The sequence below is a fragment of the Microcaecilia unicolor genome, chromosome 2, assembly GCF_901765095.1.
Source record: "Microcaecilia unicolor chromosome 2, aMicUni1.1, whole genome shotgun sequence".
Classification (NCBI taxonomy): domain Eukaryota; kingdom Metazoa; phylum Chordata; class Amphibia; order Gymnophiona; family Siphonopidae; genus Microcaecilia; species Microcaecilia unicolor.
This window is the reverse complement of record NC_044032.1, coordinates 355,560,607-355,582,765: the sequence shown is the minus strand read 5'-3', so window position 1 is coordinate 355,582,765 and position 22,159 is coordinate 355,560,607. Positions and strand designations below refer to the sequence as shown.

Below are 22,159 nucleotides of genomic sequence, written 5' to 3'. Positions count from 1 at the left end.
ATCCTCTTTGCGATATCCAGTTGCTGACAGTGAATGTCTTTTTAAGTGCTGAACGTTGCCAGCTGAATTAGCCCCGGATATTCAATGCCAGGCTATGTCCGGTCCCTGGCACTGAATATCTGGGGCTGTGAAGGTATTCAGCTGGGATCCGCATAAGGGGGGTATCAGATTCCCCCTCCCACCCCCAACATGCCCAGATCATTCTCCTGGCCCCTCTTCCAAAACAAGCCTCCCCCCAGACATCCTGACCCAGCTCCTGGACTTCACTGATGATCTAAAAATGGTGACTGTGACCTCTTCCAGTAGTCTAGCATTACTACTGTTCAGGTGGTGGTGTGTGAGTTGCTACCTCTGCTGGCTGCCTCTAGAGGTGAAAGACACATTTGGAGGTAAAATGGGGGAAGGATTTGAGGGAAGGAGGTGAAATGCTGGACTTGAGGGTGGAGTGGAGGGATACAAATGAGATGCTGGACACATTGGGGGGGGGGGGGGGGAATGCTGCCTAAGAAGGAGAAGGGAGTTGGTTGAGGCTTGGCACCCTGAGCCAGTGCCTCACCTGGTCCATGCCTTGAGTCAACCCCGATTTGTATTGTACTGATATTTATCATATTTTAGTTATATGGCTGTTCTACAGTGTTATTAAATGTGTACATTTCTGACACAGTTTCATGTTAGTACTATTATTAGGTTACATACAAGCTCATTTTCAAAGCACTTAGCCTCCCAAAGTTCCATAGAAACCTATGGAACTTAGCCTCCCAAAGTGCTTTGAAAATATGCCTCATAGTAACATAGTAGATGACGGCAGAAAAAGACCTGCACAGTCCATCCAGTCTGCCCAACAAGATAAACTCACATGTGCTACTTTTTGTGTATACCTTACCTTGATTTGTACCTGTCCTTTTCAGGGCACAGACCGTATAAGTCTGCCCAGCACTATCTCTGCCTCACAACCACCAGCCCCGCCTCCCACCACCGGTTCTGGCACAGACCGTATAAGTCTGCCCAGCACTATCCCCGCCTCCAAACCACCAGTCCAGCCTCCCACCACCGGCTCTGGCACAGACCATATAAGTCTGCCCAGCACCATCTCCGTCTCCCGCCACCGGCTTTGCCACCCAATCTCGTCTAAGCTCTTTAGGATCCATTCCTTCTGAGCAGGATTCCTTTATGTTTATCCCACGCATGTTTGAATTCCGTTACTGTTTTCGTTTCCACCACCTCCCGCGGGAGGGCATTCCAAGCATCTACTACTCTCTCCGTGAAAAAATACTTCCTGACATTTTTCTTGAGTCTGCCCCCCTTCAATCTCATTTCATGTCCTCTCGTTCTACTGCCTTCGCATCTCCGGAAAAGGTTAGTTTGCAGATTAATACCTTTCAAATATTTGTTTCTCCTTTCCTCCAGAGTATACATGTTCAGGTCCGCAAGTCTCTCCTCATACGTCTTGTAACGCAAATCCCATACCATTCTCGTAGCTTTTCTTTGCACCGCTTCAATTCTTTTTACATCCTTAACAAGATACGGCCTCCAGAACTGAACACAGTACTCCAGGTGGGGCCTCACCAACGACTTATACAGGAGCATCAACACCCCCTTTCTTCTGCTGGTCACACCTCTCTCTATACAACCTAACAATCTTCTAGCTAGGGCCACCGCCTTGTCACACTGTTTTGTCGCCTTCAAATCCTCAGATACTATCACCCCAAGATCCCTCTCTCCACCCGTACCTATCAGACTCTCCCCGCCTAACACATACGTCTCCCGTGGATTTCTACTCCCTAAGTGCATCACTTTGCATTTCTTCGCATTGAATTTTAACTGCCAAACCTTAGACCATTCGTCTAGCTTCCGTAGGTCCTTTTTTATGTTTTCCACTCCCTCCGGGGTGTCCACTCTGTTACAGATCTTAGTATCATCCGCAAATAGGCAAACTTTACCTTCTAACCCTTCGGCAAGGTCACTCACAAATATATTGAACAGAATCGGCCCCAGCACCGATCCTTGAGGCACTCCACTACTTACCTTTCGCTCCTCCGAGCGAATTCCATTCACCACCACCCTCTGGCGTCTGTCCGTCAACCAGTTCCTAATCCAGTTCACCACTTCGGGTCCTATCTTCAGCCCGTCCAGTTTATTTAAGAGCCTCCTGTGGGGAACCGTGTCAAAAGCTTTGCTGAAATCTAAGTAGATTACGTCCATAGCTCGTCCCTGATTCAATTCTCCTGTCACCCAATCAAAGAATTCAATGAGATTCGTTTGGCACGATTTCCCTTTGGTAAAACCATGTTGTCTCGGATCTTGCAACTTATTGGCTTCCAGGAAATTCACTATCCTTTCCTTCAGCATCGCCTCCATTACTTTTCCAATTACCGAAGTGAGGCTTACCGGCCTGTAGTTTCCAGCTTCTTCCCTATCACCACTTTTGTGAAGAGGGACCACCTCCGCCGTTCTCCAATCCCTCGGAACCTCTCCCGTCTGCAAGGATATATTAAACAAATCTTTAAGAGGACCCGCCAGAACCTCTCTGATCTCCCTCAATATCCTATGGTGGATCCCATCCGGTCCCATGGCTTTGTCCACCTTTAGCTTTTCAAGTTGTTCATACACACTCTCTTCGGTGAACGGTTTACCTCATTGATTGTATTTATGTTTATATTTGGTCATCTTATTATTGTTATGATGTTAAAATTGTAAACTTTATAAATTGTAAACTTTATAAACTGGTGTACACTGCCTTGGGTGAATCTCTTCATAGAGGTGGTTAATCAATCCCAATAAACAAATAAAATACTGTATCACACTCTCACGTTTTTGCATGACCCTACATTTTTAGAATTAAATCTTAGCTGCCAAATTCTAGATCATTCTTCAAGTTTCGCTAGGTCCCTCCTCATATTATCCACACCAACAGGGGTACAGTGGGGGAAATAAGTATTTGATCCCTTGCTGATTTTGTAAGTTTGCCCACTGACAAAGACATGAGCAGCCCATAATTGAAGGGTAGGTTATTGGTAACAGTGAGAGATAGCACATCACAAATTAAATCCGGAAAATCACATTGTGGAAAGTATATGAATTTATTTGCATTCTGCAGAGGGAAATAAGTATTTGATCCCCCACCAACCAGTAAGAGATCTTGCCCCTACAGACCAGGTAGATGCTCCAAATCAACTCGTTACCTGCATGACAGACAGCTGTCGGCAATGGTCACCTGTATGAAAGACACCTGTCCACAGACTCAGTGAATCAGTCAGACTCTAACCTCTACAAAATGGCCAAGAGCAAGGAGCTGTCTAAGGATGTCAGGGACAAGATCATACACCTGCACAAGGCTGGAATGGGCTACAAAACCATCAGTAAGACGCTGGGCGAGAAGGAGACAACTGTTGGTGCCATAGTAAGAAAATGGAAGAAGTACAAAATGACTGTCAATCGACAAAGATCTGGGGCTCCACGCAAAATCTCACCTCGTGGGGTATCCTTGATCATGAGGAAGGTTAGAAATCAGCCTACAACTACAAGGGGGGAACTTGTCAATGATCTCAAGGCAGCTGGGACCACTGTCACCACGAAAACCATTGGTAACACATTACGACATAACGGATTGCAATCCTGCAGTGCCCGCAAGGTCCCCCTGCTCCGGAAGGCACATGTGACGGCCCGTCTGAAGTTTGCCAGTGAACACCTGGATGATGCCGAGAGTGATTGGGAGAAGGTGCTGTGGTCAGATGAGACAAAAATTGAGCTCTTTGGCATGAACTCAACTCGCCGTGTTTGGAGGAAGAGAAATGCTGCCTATGACCCAAAGAACACCGTCCCCACTGTCAAGCATGGAGGTGGAAATGTTATGTTTTGGGGGTGTTTCTCTGCTAAGGGCACAGGACTACTTCACCGCATCAATGGGAGAATGGATGGGGCCATGTACCATACAATTCTGAGTGACAACCTCCTTCCCTCCGCCAGGGCCTTAAAAATGGGTCGTGGCTGGGTCTTCCAGCACGACAATGACCCAAACATACAGCCAAGGCAACAAAGGAGTGGCTCAGGAAGAAGCACATTAGGGTCATGGAGTGGCCTAGCCAGTCACCAGACCTTAATCCCATTGAAAACTTATGGAGGGAGCTGAAGCTGCGAGTTGCCAAGCGACAGCCCAGAACTCTTAATGATTTAGAGATGATCTGCAAAGAGGAGTGGACCAAAATTCCTCCTGACATGTGTGCAAACCTCATCATCAACTACAGAAGACGTCTGACCGCTCTGCTTGCCAACAAGGGTTTTGCCACCAAGTATTAGGTCTTGTTTGCCAGAGGGATTAAATACTTATTTCCCTCTGCAGAATGCAAATAAATTCATATACTTTCCACAATGTGATTTTCCGGATTTAATTTGTGATGTGCTATCTCTCACTGTTACCAATAACCTACCCTTCAATTGTGGGCTGCTCATGTCTTTGTCAGTGGGCAAACTTACAAAATCAGCAAGGGATCAAATACTTATTTCCCCCACTGTATCTACCCTACTGCATATTTTGGCATTATCCACAAAGAGGCAAACATTACCAGACAGCCCTTCCTCAATATTGCTTACACAAATGTTGAAAAGAACTGGATCAAGAACCAGTCCTTGTGGCACACCTCTGGTAATGTCCATTTCCTCCGAGTGAACTCCATTGACCACTACTCTTTGTCACTTTCCATTCAACCAGTTTCTAACTCAGTCAGTCACTTTAGGGTCCATACCAAGGGCACTCAATTTATTTCTTAGTCATTTATATGAAATCGTGTCAAAGGCTTTGCTAAAACCTAAGTATATCTAGCGCTCTCCCTCGATCCATCTCTCTAGTCATCCAATCAACAAAATTAATCATATTTGTGTGACAAGACCTACCTCTAGTAAAATAATGTTGCCTCGGGTCCTGCAATCCACTGGATTCCAGAAACCTCACTATTTTCTGTTTTAGAGGCATTTCCATTAATTTACTCACAACTGAGATGAGACTAACTTACCTTTAGTTTCCAAACTCCTCCTTACTTCTGCTTTTGTGAGAGAGTCCCTTCTCCGTTCCACCAAAACCACTTCCAACTCTACAGAAGCAGTGAAGAGGTCGAACAGCTGTCAGAACTTCCCTCAGTTCAGTACCCTTGGATGTATCCCAGTGGCAGGCCTACATTCCAGCAGAGGTTGCTACTGAAACTTTTTCTACAGAAAGCATCTAAATACCCTCAGAAAAGGTTCCTCCAGTTTACTTGACATATGTAGCTCTTTGGTAAGCACTGCTTACTGAGTCAGAAGGAAATGATACACAAGGAAACACACAAACTAATAGCTTAACCTCTTAGAGCACAATGTGACAAACACGAGCCCGACAGTGCCAAAAGAACAGAAGCTGTGAATCTTAGTAGTTCTATGTGATACTTTTTTCTACCCCATCCATGCCTGTTCATAAAACCCTGTATGATACAATGTGGACCGCAATAAGAAGCAGTGTTTTTTCTCAGAGAAATCAAACTGAATTTTCCATTATTTTAGGGATCCTCTTTCTTTCAAATAAATAGCTCTAAGCATTTGCAAACCTGAAAATGACTTTGTACCATCTGCTTGTTGAAAGTGTGGGAGGAATCAGAATGGCAAGCACTTGAAAATTAGAAGCAAGAACATTCCTCCCCATCACCCTTTTTTTTTCACAGGAACCAAACTGAGATGGTTTAGTATTATAGCACTTCAAAGTGAGTGTATAATTATAGGGTATCAACACGAACAGACACAGCAATCTTCTTTTCATCCCAAATCCTCCCCTAGTTAAGTAGGCAAAAGACTCCTCTCACCCTTCCCCCATTGGAATAAAGCGATTAAAAAAAAAAAAAAAGTAAAAATAGTTCTTACGCCTTCTGTGGTTTCCATGGGTTCCTCAGGCAAAACAAGGCCCTGCCAAAAGAAAAGAACAAAATTTAGAAAGGCAGAAGGCAAGAAATACTAATCAACACATATAGAAAATGTATTCAAAGCTCGATTTGTTCACATCTGGGCTCTGAGCAGAATTTGTGCAAACACCCAACCAAAAACTACCCGAAGAAAATGCTCAGCTACCTGCTTATTACTTTGTGCATGACAAAAGTTAAAATATATGCTTTGGATCAGGGATTCCCTGTGCACACTGTAACAAGGGTTCTGCTAATGGTGAACAGCGGGGCTCTACTGATTGAGGAGTCATACAAGAAGATGACACTGTAAAAGTTTACTAACAGGACTTTCAGCTCTAACTAAGGAGGTCGTTTTAGAAGGTTTATGCAACTTCTGAACATGTAAATAGCAGGCTTACTTGTGTGTTTCTACATGTCTAAAAAGCAGCAATTTTAGAAAAGAGACTGCTTCACATGAGTACATCCACGGCATGTACAGTTTGGAAAAGAGTGTGGCTGGGAAAGACCTGAGATATACACATGTAGTTCCTATTCAGCAACAGCAATATTTGCATACTTTAAAAAAAATCTGCTCACTGCTGTTTATACCCACTACAAGTCATGTCTGAGTGTCAGCTAGCTACTGATTTGTGCTTTGCCTTTGGAGGAGTGATTGAGGGGGCAGTTTTATTTATTTATTTGCTGCATTTGTACCCCACATTTTCCCCACCTATTTGTAGGCTCAATGTGGCTTACATTATATTGCAAAAGGTTGTGGTTCTCCCTCTGTTTAAAACCATCTCAAAAGAAAAAGCCAAAATTAGAGTTTTGGTTCTGTGTTCTTTTTCTTGATTTATTGGTTGGGTCTTATATCACACATTATCCAAAAATAATTTCAGTTCAATTTGGCTTACACACATTACAAAAGTTGAATTACAGTGAGTGAGATTTGAAGATTACAAAGCAAGAGAACAATTTTACAACTAGTGCAGTGTTGTGATGGTCAATGGAAAAACTCAAATTAATTAGTACATAAGTATTGCCATACTGGGAAAGACCAAAGGTCCATCAAGCCCAGCATCCTGTTTCCAACAGTGGCCAATCCAAGTCACAAATACCTGGCAAGCTCCCAAAAAAGTACAAAACATTTTATACTGCTTATCCCAGAAATAGTGAATTTTCCCAAGTCCATTTAATAATGGTCTATAGACTTTTTCTTTAGGAAGCCATTCAAACCCTTATTTAAACTCCGCTAAGCTAACCACCTTTACCACATTCTCTGGCAACGAATTCCAGAGTTTAATTACAAGTTGAGTGAAGAAAATTTTTCTCCAATTCGTTTTAAATTTACTACATTGTAGCTTCATCGCATGCCCCCTAGTCCTAGTATTTTTGGAAAGCGTAAACAGATGCTTCACATCAACCCGTTCGACTCCACTCATTATTTTATAGACCTCTATCATATCTCCCCTCAGCCGCCTTTTCTCCAAGCCGAAGAGCCCTAGCCGCTTTAGCCTTTCCACATAGGAAAGTCGTCCCATCCCCTTTATCATTTTCGTCGCCCTTCTCTGCACCTTTTCTAATTACACTATATCTTTTTTAAGATGCGGCGACCAGAATTGAACACAATATTCGAGGTGCGGTCGCACCATGGAGCGATACAAAGGCATTATAACATCCTCATTTTTGTTTTCCATTCCTTTCCTAATAATACCTAACATTCTATTTGCTTTCTTAACCACAGCAGCACACTGAGCAGAAGGTTTCACCGTATTATCAACGACGACACCTAGATCCCTTTCTTGGTCCGTGACTCCTAACATGGAACCTTGCATGATGTAGCTATAATTCATAGCTTCCCTATGTCTGTCTCAATATCAGACTAAAGACTTTTCCTCCAGGAACTTTTCTAAACATTTTTTAAACCCAGATACGCTAATCGCTGTTACTACATCCTCCAGCAAAGTGTTCCAGAGCTTAACTATTCTCTGAGTGAAATATTTCCTCCTATTTGTTTTAAAAGTATTTCCTTGAAACTTCCATGAGTGTCCCCTACTTTTGTACTCTTTGAATGAGTAAAAAAGTGATTCACTTCTACTCGTTCTACACCACTCAGGATTTTGTAGACCACAATCATATCTCCCCTCACCTGTCGCTTTTCCAAGCTGAAGAGCCCTAACCTCTTTAGACTTTTCTCATATGACAGGAGTTCCATCCCCTTTATCATTTTGGTTGCTCTTCTTTGAACCCTTTCTAATTCCGCTATATCTTTTTTGAGACACGGTGTCCAGAATTGCACACAATACTCAGCATAAGGTTGCACCACAGAGCAATACAAAGGTATTCTAGTATTTTCGGTCTTATTTACCATCCCTTTCCTAATAATTCCTAGCATCTTGTTTGCTTTTTTGGCTGCAGCAGCACATTAAGCAGAAGATTTCAGTGTAGTATCTACGACACCTATATCTACCCCCAAGGTAGACCTTAGCATCAGATAACCGTGATTCAGATTATTCTTTCCAATGTGAATCACTTTGCATTTGTCCACATTAAATTTCATCTGCCATTTGGATGTCCAGTCTTCCAAGTTCCTAAGGTCTTCCTGCAATTTTTCACAGTATGCATGTGTTTTAACAATCTTGAATAGTTTTGCAAATCTGCAAATTTAATCACCTCGCTTGTCGTTCTGATTTCCAGATCATTTATAAATATGTTAAATAGCGCCTGTCCCAGTACTGATCCCTGTGGCACTCCACTATGCACCATCCTCCACTGCATAGGCGGTCGGTGGCCCAACTGTTTGGGGAGGCTAAAGGGGGCGGGATTAGGGGTGGGGCCAGGGGTGGAGCTTACATCCATAATTGTCTGACAACACAGAAAAAAAATAAGTAAAAATAAAACAGTTACAATTAATACCTTTTATTAAAATTAGATATTAGATATGTGTCATATGTCAAAGAGTAAAGTGATTGTTCAAAGAATATACTAACCACAATCACAAACTTTTTTTTTTACATCCACTACTCTAGGCTATTACGATAGTGTACAGCGTGGATTGGATGATATTTTAGATAAAATTAAGAAAATGTAGTGTAATGTAGGCATTGATTAGTAATACCGCACTCTTGCTACTCATTATAATTCTAAATGACATAAGAGGAGAACTTGTTTATCTACAACTCTATAAATTTATACAAAAGGTAATTTGTTTTGTAACAGGTTCTTGTTGTGTCTTGCAAGGTGCAACTGTTAAAGACGCTTGCTCACTTTGCATATATAAATATTTAAATTTAATACTTAAAGCCATAAATCAAAACATTGTATAGTGCTAGTAGCTGAAAATTTGTTACTATAATATTTCAAAAGCTACCACTGAACAAAGATTAATTTATTTTCTACACTGTAAAACTTGTAGGCGAACCCTTTCACATGCAGTGTGATTCACTAAAACTCGTTTGTGTACTGGGAGCAGAGAATGAAAATTCACCTCATCAGCTTTCCAGAAAGCCTTTTCTTCTTGTTTGAATCTTTTTACTGATTCCTAAATTGTGGAACAATAAAATCCTGCCAGAAAACATTTTCTTCTAAATACACATGTAAATAAAAATGTAAAACAGTCATATTTACAGCAATTTGTTCAACCATTGCATTTGTACGTCTGGATTTCTTGTCAGCATGGTTCCACTTTAGAACTAGGGTCAGGGCTAAAGCAACTACTTTTGTTTTGGCATGTGGAGTACTTATGCAATTTGCAGCAGTTTAAGCATTGCCACTGCACATTAACAGCTCTGATTGCTTTGCAGAAGGTCTGCAGTTACCTCCAAGTCTGCTGAACTCTTTGGCTCTGATTTCTTGAATCCTGCCTCCGTAGCCATAGCCTCGTGCAGGGTCTGAAAGTGCTGAAAAGAAAGCAGATCGCCAGCTACCACTTCTAGCTGACCCCGCCTTCTCTGCTATAACTTCCTCTTTGGAGGTCAGCCGGAAGATGAGGCAGCAGCTGCTGTGTGGAGAATCAGGGTCCCCCCCCGCAGCTTTGCTTTACAATTACTACTGTACGAAAAGCAGAGATCGAAACAGGAGACAGGGAAGGAAAACGTCTACAGCCTAAGGCAGGAGGTGGGGCTTGGGGGAAAGAGGGGCAATACAATACTAGGAAGAAAGCAGCAGGCATGGAAGGTCGGGCTGGGGAGGCTTAGCCTCCCCAAGCCTCTTATACCGGGCGCCTATGCTCCATTGAGAGAAATGACCATTTAACCCTACCCTCTCTTTATTCTATCCAATAACCAATTCCTAATCCACAGCAGAACACTGCCTCCTATCCCATTACTCTAATTTTCTCAGGAGTGTCTCATGAGAAACTTTCTCAAAAGCTTTCTGAAAATCTAGATACACTACATCAACCATCTCACATTTATCCACATGCTTATTCACGCCTTCAAAGAAATGAAGCAAATTAGTGAGGCAAGACTTCCCTTGGCTGAACCCATGCTGACTCAACCCCATTAAACCATGTTTGTTTATATGTTCTGTAATTTTATTCTTTATAATAGCTTCCACTATTTTACCCAACACTGACATCAGGCTCACCGGTCTGCAATTTCCTGGATCACCCCTGGAACGCTTTATAAAAATCAGCGTTACACTGGCCAGCCTCCAATCTTCAGGTACTAGGGATGAATTTAATGTCAGGTTACATATTACTAACAGCAGATCAACAATATCATCCTTGAGTTCCCCTGGATGTATGCCATCTGGTCCAGCTAATTTACTATTGTTTAATTTGTTGATTTGGCTCAGTATTCTTCCAGGTTGAACTGTATGCGGAAACGGATAGGGAGCCAATGAAGTGACTTGAGGAGAGGGCTAATATGAGCGCAGCGACACTGGCGGAATATAAGTCATGCAGCAGAAGTTTGAACAGATTGAAGGGGAGAGAGATGACTTAGTGGGAGACCTGCGAGAAGCAAGTTGCAGTAGTCTAAGCGTGAGGTGATGAGAGTGTGGAAAAGGGTTTTGGTAGTGTGCTCAGAAAGGAAGAGACGAATCTTGGGTAATATTATAGAGAAAGAAAGAACATATGTTAGCAGTCTGTTGGATATATGCAAACAAAGAGAGAGAGAGAGAGAGGAGTCAAAGATGATCCCAAAGCTACGAGATAACGAGAAAGGGATGATAACAGTGTTATCCACAGAGATACAGAGATAGAGAAGCAATGCCACACAGGCAGGCTGAGACTTGGTCCTGAATTCCTACTGAAATTTCTGGTGTAGAGAGGTAGATCTGGGAGTCATCAGCATAAAGATGATACCATGGGAGGAGATCAAAGCACCAAGGGAAGAAGTACAGATGGAGAAAAGAAGATGTCCCAAGACACAGCCCTGAGCTATACCAACTGATAGTGGGATAGAAAAAGATGAGGATCCACCACAGTATACACTAAAAGTGTGATGGGAGAGATAAGAAGAAAGCCAAGAAAGATTAGAGCCCCGAAATCAAAGCAAGGACAGCGTATCAAGGAGTAGGTGGTGATCAACAGTGTCAAAAGCAGATAGATTGAGAAGGATGATAACAGAATAGAGACCTTTGCATCTGGCCAGGAACAGATCATTGGAGACTTTCGCAAGAGCTGTTTCATTTTAATATAGAGGGCAGAAGCTAGATTGAAGTAGATCAAGAACAGCTTGAGATGAAAGGAAGTCTAGATAATGGTGGTGAATAGCACGTTCAAGTAGCTTGAATAAGAAAGGGAGGAGGGAGATGGACTGATAGTTGGAAAGGCAGGTAGGGTCTAATGAAGATTTTTTGAGGAGTGGTGTAACTATGGCACGTTTGAAGGGATCAGGAACAGTTGCAGTGGAAAGTGAAAGATTGAGGGGATGACAGTAGGAGAGATAGTGCTAAGTAGATGGGTGGGAATAGGATCAGAGGAACAGGTAGTTTTGAGGAGGAAGGAAAATGGGCAGCTTCCTTTTCAGTGATTTCAGAAAAGGAAGAAAAGGAGATAGAGGTTGAAAGAAGGTTGAAAGAATGGACTGGGGGAAGGAGAGGTGGAGATGACTTGGTTGAGAACTCAAGGTTAATCTTGTGAACCTTGTCATGACAGCCATAGTCTGGGGAGAAAGTGAAGGGGGAATGGAGATGAAGGCACTTTGAGGAGAGAGTTCAGTGTGGCAAATAGAAAGCGGGGGTTTGAGCCAAGAGAGTTTGTCAAGTGGATATAGTAGTTCTGTTTGTCAAGTGAAAGAGAAGACTGGAAAGAGGACAGCAATAATTTGATATGTATGAAGTCAGCGTGGGCACAGGAACACCAAAGGCGTTCAGCAGATCAGGCACAGGAACGTAGGTAGCGGATTCTAGAAGTCAGCCAAGGCTGGGGTTTGGTACGCCTTACAGAATGGGAGGAACAAGAGTATCTACAGCACAGCAGAGTATTATAGGAAGAGACAGCCTCATTGACAGACTTGGAAAACATAGTAGTTGAGAAGAAGGATGAAACACTTGTGAAGAGAGTGCAAGAGTCAATAGCCTGAAGATTCCTAAATGAATTGGAGGAGATTGGACAAGACTGGGGGGGAGGGTGTTTAAGTGTGAATGTTATCTGATGATGGTCAGAGAGGGGAAGAACTGAGGTGCAGAAACTGGAGAGTGAGCAGTTGGAGAAGAAGACAAGATTAAGACAGTGGCCATTCTCGTGAGTGGAGCACAGCTGAAGTTTGAAAGAGGTTGTTAAAGCAAGAAACTGAGAGGCATAGAAGTCAGAGGGATCATTAGCATGAATGTTAAAATCCCCAAGAATGAGAGGAGGAGATGAAGGTTTGAGAAAGAAGGAAAGCCAGGAGTCAAACCAGGCAAGGTGTATGGGAGAACAGGTAACCTCCGTGACACAAGGCAGCAGCTGAAGCAGAGTCTTCAGGGCAAAGCCAAGTCTCAGTTAGTGCAAGCAGATGGACAGCATGAGAGATAAAGAGGTCATGGATGTAGGAAAGTTTGTTGGAGACAGAGTGGACATTCCACAGGGAGCATGAGAAAGACAGAGAAGCAGGGAAAAGAACAGAAATTAGATTGCAGACATTATGGTGTGACCTGCACGAGTGAGAACTGATTTGGAGGAGCCTCATGAAATATTTTTCTGTTACTGTAGGCTCTCTCTCCTGTTGCTCAGGTGGTTTAAGGCAATGTGGATACAGTCTATCACCCCCAATACTGAGGGAAACTGAGCAATGGCATAAAACTCCCTCATGGTCTGCTGCCTCTGTTCAGGGGTGCATGGAAAGGTGATGTGGAGGGGCATAATTGAACAGAGCTGGCCATCTCTAATGACGGCCCCGTAAAGCGGCATACCCGACCGTATTATCGAAACAAGATAGTTGGCCATCTTTTGTTTCGATAATACAGTGGGGGCCGGCCAAATCTCAACATTTGGGCCGCCCTTAGAGATCGCCGGCGTTAGAGATAGCCGCCATTGGTTTTCGCCAATAATGGAAACTAATGGCAGACATCTCAAACCCGGCCAAATCCAAGCTATTTGGTTGTGGGAGGAGCCAGCATTTGTAGTGCACTGGTCCCCCTCACATGCCACGACACCAACCGGGCACCCTAGGGTGCACTGCAGTGGACTTCACAAATTGATCCCAGGTGCATAGCTCCCTTACCTTGGGTGCTAAGCCCCCCAACCCCCCCCCAAACACCCTCTCCACACAACTGTATACCACTACCATAGCCCTTAGGGATGAAGGGGGGCACCTACATGTGGGTACAGTGGGTTTCGGGTGGGTTTTGGAGGGTTCACATTTACCACCACAAGTGTAACAGGGCGGGGCCTGGATCCGCCTGCCTGAAGTGCATTGCAGTACCCACTAAAACTGCTCCAGGGACCTGCATAGTGCTGTGATGGAGCTGGGTATGACATTTGAGGCTGGCATAGAGGCTGGCAAAAAAAATGTTTTTAAATTTTTTTTTTTTTTGGGTGGGAGGGGGTTGGTGACCACTGGGGGAGTAAGGGGAGGTGATCCCCGATTCCCTCTGGTGGTCATCTGGTCCGTTCGGGCACCTTTTCAAGGCTTGGTCATGGATAAAAAAGGACCAAGTAAAGTCGCCCAAATGCTCGTCAGAGCTGGCCTTCTTTTTTCCATTATCGGCCGAAGCCGGCCATCTCTTAACCACGCCCCCGTTCCGCCTTCAGTACACTCATAGGCGGTCGGTGGCCCAACTGTTTGGGGAGGCTAAAGGGGGCGGGGTTAGGGGTGGGACCAGAGGCGGGGCTTACATCCATAATTGTCTGACAACAGAAAAAAAAATAAGTAAAAATAAGTCACAATTAATACCTTTTATTAAATTTAGATATTAAATATGTATCATATGTCAAAGAATAAAGTGGTTGCTCAAAGCATGTACTAACCACAATTGCTCAACTGCAAAACACTATGCACAAATTTGTGCAAAAGCACACTCATAAACCTTACTGTACCATAACACTGGGCAGACCCTAATAAACCAATATACCACCCATACGGAAAATGCAGACCGTCAACAATATGAAACAAGGGATCATAATATCACAATGCTCATGTAGAGCCACAAAACACCCTTTTAGGGTGGAAAGTGTTCACAATGAGCTCCTTTTATGAACGACTATATGTAGATCCTTCAAGAGGTAGTGTGTCATGATTTAGGCTCTAAAACCCTTTCTGATGATTTGGTGCCACCTCAGTAAGGCCAATACACAATCTCTCCACTGCAAAACACTATACACAAACTTGTGCAAAAACACACTCATATAGCCTTACCAAACCATAACAGTACTAATTCCAAGGACAGGACGAGCTAAACCTTATGCGTGGAAAGGCAGCACTGTAATTACACGGGGGCTCTAAAACTCCAGTGCACAACCTAGTGAAACAAAAAAAACAAAACCCAAAAAGGGCTGAAAATACTACACGCTAGCAGAATACTGCACCTTGATCACACATGAAAAACACATGACAACAGATATGAAGGCAAAATACTGAACTGGAAAGTTACCTCAAGAAGTCAGACTCAGCATGCAGCAATACTAGAAAAATTGAAATTTACATGCAAAACATCACAGATGCACATTTCCAAAAGCTGACATATTCCAGTTAATAAATTCTGAATAAAATACTTTTTTCTACCTTTGTTGTCTGATCATTTAGTTTTTCTATTCGCTTTGGTCCCAGTGTCTTCTGTTTTATGCAGTGTCTTCTTTCCATTTGATATTTTTTCTCTCACCATGTCCACCATCCTCCTGTGTCCTTATGCGTCCTGTCTACCATCTGTAGCCCTGTCCCTATCCTTCAGTATCCCGATCCAGCTCTTATATTCAACAGTTTCCCCTCCATCCATATCCAGCATTTCTCCTCACTCCCCTCCATCCATGTGCATATACTTCCCTTCCCGCCATCCATGTCCAGCACCTTCCCTCTTTCTCTCCTACCATGTCATCCAGTGTTATCCCTCTTTCTCTCTCCATCCTTCCACCCATTAACCTCTCCCAATCCTTCCGTCCATTGTCTTCCTCTATCTCCCCTTCCTTCTAGACAGTTCTCTCTTGACCCTTTTCCATTCAGCATGTCCTCTCTCACCCCATCCTTCCAGTGTCTTTCCTCTTTCCCTCCCTACCAGTTTCTTCCCTCCTTCCAGCATTTTTCCTCTTTCTCCCTCCTTTCATCCAGCCAGCATTTCTCAGTCTGACAGCTAGGGTCTCCCCCAGTTTCTCCCCAGCAGCTTCTCTCTCTCTCTCTCTCTCTCTCTCTCCTGCCCATGTCCCCTCTTTCTCTCTCCATCTCTTTCTGGCTCTCCCCTGCTTTTTTCCATGTCCCTGGCTCTCCCCTGCTCTTTTCCATTGCCCCTCTTTCTCTCCCCATCTCTTTCTGGCTCTCCCCTGCTTTTTTTCCATGTCCCTGGCTCTCCTCTGCTCTTTTCTATGGCCCCTCTTTCTCTCCCCATTTCTTTCTGGCTCTCCCCTGCTTTTTTTCCATGTCCCTGGCTCTCCTCTGCTCTTTTCTATGGCCCCTCTTTCTCTCCCCATCTCTCTTTGACTTTCCCCTGCTCTTTCCCATGTCACCTTTTTCTCTTCCCATCTCTCTCTCTCTCCTGCTCTTTTCCATGTCCCTGGCTCTTCCCTGCTCTTTTCTATGGCCCCTCTTTCTCTCCCCATCTCTTTCTGGCTCTCCCCTGCTTTTTTTCCATGTCCCTGGCTCTCCTCTGCTCTTTTCTATGGCCCCTCTTTCTCTCCTCATCTCTTTCTGGCTCTCCCCTGCTTTTTTTCCATGTCCCTGGCTCTCCCCTGCTTTTTTCCATGTCCCCTCTTTCTCTCCCTATTGCTCTCTGGCTCTCCACTGCGCTGGCCATGTCCCCTGGCTCTCCCCTGCTTTTCTTCTCTCTCCGCCTACCTTTTACAGCCAGTGGCCACGTTCCCTTCTTTCCCTCTGGCTCGGGCCTCTTTAGCTGACAGAAGAAAAAAAAGAAGTGCGGGGCCGCAGCAGCGTTCAGACATGTGCTGTCGGCTCTGCCGGTCCTCTGCCCCCGGAACGGGAAATTGACGTCACGGGGCAGAGACCGGCAGAGCCGACAGCGCATGTCTGAACGCTGCTGCGGTCCCGCGCTTCTTTTTCTTCTTATGCTGGCTCCGAGAGAAGCGGCGGCAGCGGATCAGCTGCATAGATGTCGTTCCTGGCTGCCGCTGCGCTGCTCAATAGAAGCGGCGGCAGCAGCAGAAGATTTTGTCAGGAGTCTCGGCAGGGCCGCGGGGAAGGTCAGAGCTGGGCTGGGGAGGCTTAGCCTCCCCAAGCCTCTTATACGGGGCGCCTGTGAGTACACTGCTGGCATGCCCCCTTGAACTTTGGCCGGCCCTGCAACGGAAAGCAGTTGAAGCTGGCCAAAATCGTTTTTCAATTATACCGATTTGGCCGGGTTTAGGAGAAGGACAGCCATCTCCCGATTTGTGTCGGAAGATGGCTGTCCTTCTCTTTCGAAAATAAGCAGGATAGTGCTGCAGGTGCCTGAATACAGCTTGCAGGAAGGATCTATACAATGGTAGGTGGCACACTGTGTGATGCCCGTGGTAACCTCAACTACATACTATAAACTGACAGTAGCCAGGTAAGACAGGGCTGTGGTGACCCTCAAAGCCACTGGCAAGGTGTGGCTCCTCAGGGTGGGGGCCTTACTACTACTACTTATCATTTCTATAGTGCTACTAGATGTACGCAGCGCTGTACACTTGAACACGAAGAGACAGTCCCTACTCGACAGAGCTTACAATCTAATTAGGACAGACAAACAGGACAAATAAGAGATAAGGGAATTACTAAGGTGAGGATGATAAAATAATGGTACTGAACAAGCGAGTAAGGGTTAGGAGTTAAAAGCAGCATCAAAAAAGGTGGGCTTTTAGCCTAGATTTGAAGATGGGTAGAGATAGAGCTTGTATAGACCGGCTCAGGAAGTTTATTCCAGGCATATTGTGCAGCAAGATAAAAGGAACGTAGTCTGGAGTTAGCAGTGGAGAAGAAGGGTGCAGATAAGAGAGATTTATCCAGTGAACGGAGTTCCCGGGGAGGATTGTAGGGAGAGATGAGAGTGGAGAGGTACTAAATGAGCTGCAGAGTGAATGCACTTATAAGTCAATAAGAGGAGTTTGAACTGTATGTGGAAATGGATAGAGAGCCAGTGAAGTGACTTGAGGAGAGGCTAATATGAGCATAGTGACACTGGTGGAATATAAGTCGTGCAGCAGAATTTTGAACAGATTGAAGAGGAGAGAGATGGGTAAGTGGGAGACCTGGAGAAGCAAGTTGCAATAGTCTAAGCGAGAGGTGATAAGCGTGTGGATGGGGGTTCTGGTAGTGTGCTCAGAAAGGAAAGGGCGAATTTTGGTGATATTATAGAGAAAGAAACGACAGGTTTTAGCAGTCTGCTGAATATGTTCAGAGAAGGAGAGAGAGGAGTAGAAGATGACCCCAAGGTTATGAGCTGATGAGACAGGGAGGATGAAAGTGTTAGCCACAGAAACAGAGAATGGGGGAAGAGGAGAGGTTGGTTTAGGGGGAAAGATAAGAAGCTCAGACTTGGTCATGTTTAGTTTCAGATAGCGGTGAGACATCCAAGCAGCAATGTCAGACAGGCAGGCTGATATTTTTGGCCTGAATTCCTGCTGAGATTTCTGGTGTGGAGAGGTAGATCTGGGAGTCATCAGCGTAAAGATGGTACTGAAAACCATGGGATGAGATCAGAGTACTAAGGGAAGAAGTATAGACTGAGAAAAGAAGAGGTCCCAGGACAGATCCCTGAGGCACACCAACTGTAAGAAGAAAACCAGGAAAGAACAGAGCCCTGAAATCGAAGTGAGGACAGCGTATCAAGGAGTAGGCTGTGATCAACAGTGTCAAAAGCAGCAGATAGATCGAGAAGGATGAGGATAGAATAGAGGCCTTTGGGTCTGTCCAGGAACAGATCATTGGACACTTTAGCAAGTGCTGTTTCAGTGGCATGAAGGGGGCGAAAGCCAGATTGAAATGGATCAAGAATGGCTTGAGAGGAAAATAAAGTGAAGGCAACGGCGGCCTTGAGATAATTTCTGAACAGCTCACACAGGACAGCAATGGTGCCTCTATTGAATCTGGTTCTCTGAAATGCCTCTTCCTCTGTAAGCTGAAGGTAACTCACTCTGAGCCTGTACACCCTGTGGGCCTTGTACCTGCATCTCTGACGCTGGAGCTACAGGAGGCTCTTAAATAAACTGGATGGGCTGAAGATAGGACCCAAAGTGGTGAACTGGATTAGGAACTGGTTGACGGACAGGCGCCAGAGGGTGGTGGTGAATGGAGTTCGCTCAGAGGAGGGAAAGGTGAGTAGTGGAGTGCCTCAGGGATCGGTGCTGGGGCCGATTCTGTTCAATATATTTGTGAGTGACATTGCCGAAGGGTTAGAAGGTAAAGTTTGCCTATTTGCGGATGATACTAAGATTTGTAACACAGTGGACACCCCGGAGGGAGTGGAAAACATGAAAAAGGATCTGAAAAAGCTAGAAGAATGGTCTAAGGTTTGGCAATTAAAATTCAATGCGAAGAAATGCAAAGTGATGCACTTAGGGAGTAGAAATCCAAGAGAGGCATATGTGTTAGGAAGGTGAGAGTCTGCTAGGTACGGATGGGGAGAGGGATCTTGGGGTGATAGTATCTGAGGATCTGAAGGCGATGAAACAGTGTGACAAGGCGGTGGCCGTAGCTAGAAGGTTACTAGGCTGTATAGAGAGAGGTGTGACCAGCAGAAGAAAAGAGGTGTTGATGCCCCTGTACAAGTCGTTGGTGAGGCCCCACCTGGAGTATTGTGTTCAGTTTTGGAGGCCGTATCTTGCTAAGGATGTAAAAAGAATTGAAGCGGTGCAAAGAAAAGCTACGAGGATGGTATGGGATTTGCGTTACAAGACGTATGAGGAGAGACTTGCGGACCTGAACATGTATACCCTGGAGGAAAGAAGGAACAGGGGTGATATGATACAGACGTTCAAATATTTGAAAGGTATTAATCCGCAAACGAACCTTTTCCGGAGATGGGAAGGCGGTAGAACGAGAGGGCATGAAATGAGATTGAAGGGGGGCAGACTCAAGAAGAATGTCAGGAAGTATTTTTTCACGGAGAGGGTGGTGGATGCTTGGAATGCCCTCCCGCGGGAGGTGGTGGAGATGAAAACGGTAACGGAATTCAAACATGCGTGGGATAAACATAAAGGAATCCTGTGCAGAAGAAAGGGATCCTTAGGAGCTTAGTCTAGAATGGGTGGCAGAGCTGGTGGTTGGGAGGCGGGGCTAGTGTGGGCAGACTTATACGGTCTGTGCCAGAGCCGTTGGTGGGAGGCAGGGATAGTGCTGGGCAGACTTATACGGTCTGTGCCAGAGCTGGTGGTGGGAGGCGGGACTGGTAGTTGGGAGGCGGGGATAGTGCTGGGCAGACTTATAGGACCTGTGCCAGAGCTGGTGGTTGGGAGGCGGGGATAGGGCTGGCCAGACTTATACGGTCTATGCACTGAAGAGGACAGTACAAATAAAAAAGTAGCACATATGAATTTATCTTCTTGGGCAGACTGGATGGACCGTGCAGGTCTTTTTCTGCAGTCATCTACTATGTTACTATGTTAGATGCCAGGAGCAGCTGCCATCTCGGCCATCCTTGCCATCTGGTGTACCTGGTTGTACTGTCACCAGGGGAAAGGAATGGGTGATACTGCACACCAGGTATCTCAAATATAGCAGGATAAAATGAAAACTGGGAATGGTTAAACTGGCAGGTTATCAGAGAAAACGGGTCTGTCTACAACAGCTTTATTTTCCCCATAAGTTTGTCTTCGTATTATAACCCAATGCCTAATAGAATCAACAGTTACACAATAAGACACTCAACAGTAACAACCCAGCAAGTCACAGTCACAACAGTCTTCATGTACCTGACCCTACCATAGCCCACCACATGACTAGCAGTATGAAACTTTACTGAAAGGCATAATGCTAGAAAGTGTCAAATAAATTTAAAGTGAGAGAATAATTGAATACAAATTATAGCTGCTTCAAATATCCTATTGCTGGGTTTAGCCGCTACAAGTTTGACCAGATGTTCAAAACCGGAAAAGGGATATCCAGCAGAAAATCATTCCTAAATATAGCCGGGCATATGATAGACACTGATTGGACATGCTGCACTGAATATTAGTTTTATCCACCAAACTTGTAAACATACCCCTGGCACGCCTCCAATCTTGGTTAGCTTATGGAAGCCAGTCTCTGTGAATATCCGGTTGTCCATCGTCTGCTGAATATTGGCTTTGTCCTGCTTTAGCAGTTATAACCACTCAAGTATCGTTTTAGGCCGCTAACCTGCCAGCTAACCTACTACTACTATTAATCCTTCCTATAGCACTACTAGACGTACACAGCGCTGTACACATTATATGCAGGTACTTTATCTGTCCCTAGCAATCTAAGTTTTTTGCAGAGGCAATGGAAGGTTAAGTGACTTGCCCAATGTCACAAGGTGCTGCAGTGGGAATCTAGCCCAGGTTGCTAGGATCAAAGCCCGCTGCACTAACCATTAGGCCACTCTTCTACTCCTTTCGAATATTGGGCAGTATGTGCACAAATGCCAGTATTCTTGTCATTTACATGCTACTGTATAAGTGCATGCATATTTTTGCTAGTGTGAACTTTGCAGGTGCACATTCACATGGGTGAGTCTAAGTGGGGTACACACACACAAAACTTATAGAATAGGTTATGCGCATATCTCCTGAATTTTAGCACAAACATTTACACCAGCTCTATGGCTGGTGTAAGCACTCACACCTAATCACAATGCATATGTGGCCTGTTAAGCTAGTATTCTATAAAGGAAAGTAGGTGCCTAGTTTTCTTTATAAACTAGGCCCCAAATAGGTTTCTTCTTATAGAATTGCTCTCAAAGAAGGGAACTGCTTGCTGAGCACATATTCCTCTCACTGATATATAATTAGCATGTCCCCAACATTTGCCCAAGTTCATCTGTAGCCTATAGAATGTACCTTCTTTTGTCGTACTGGTTCAGATGGTGGTGCAGGTTTTGTAGCATGTTCTGGAAGTTTCCTTTTCCTCAAAGCCTCTTTGCTTGGCGTTTCCAAACCCATTTCGCCACCTCCACTCTCATGTACTACGCTTTCATCCTCCTGCTCAGGAAAACAAGCAAGTGTCAAACCTGACCTTTTGATTACAACCAGTTACAACTAATGACATCACATTTTGGCTTTCTGTACGAGTTAGCTGAAAGGAAAGTAGACATGTACATTTGTGCATTTCTTTAAGAACTAGGTAGGTCAAATCCATTCTCATGGGTAAACAAGCGTGTTATTTGAATGACATTGGCTACCTACTGAATTTTCACTTATTTTACAAATAATGTGACTACTTTTAAGGAACTGTATTTTTTTAATCTGGATACTTTGACACTTCTGTTAACACCACATGTTGCCACTTGAAGTCTGCATTCTTTGCACCAGGCACTGTTGAATGTACCACTGAGAATTAGGTTGCAGTGTAACAAGTATCAGACTTTGCATGCTATGGTCTTATTTTGGAATCACATTTTTTATTTTTTTTTGTTACATTTGTACCCCGCGCCTTCCCACTCATGGCAGGCTCAATGCGGCTTACATGGGGCAATGGAGGGTTAAGTGACTTGCCCAGAGTCACAAGGAACTGCCTGTGCCTGAA

General features: G+C 44.5%; 1 protein-coding gene across 3 annotated transcripts in view; it reads right to left on the bottom strand.

The window, feature by feature from the left end:
• UBXN8 (UBX domain protein 8) overlaps positions 1 to 22,159 on the bottom strand; it is a 132,945-nt gene that overhangs the window by 50,544 nt on the left and 60,242 nt on the right. For all 3 annotated transcript variants that reach the window (XM_030194491.1, XM_030194492.1, XM_030194493.1), the window contains 2 exons: positions 21,475 to 21,615; positions 5,887 to 5,928 (listed from right to left, as the gene is read on the bottom strand). In XM_030194491.1, coding sequence (XP_030050351.1) covers positions 5,887 to 5,928; positions 21,475 to 21,615 — 183 coding nt within the window. The remainder of the gene's footprint in view (positions 1 to 5,886; positions 5,929 to 21,474; positions 21,616 to 22,159) is intronic.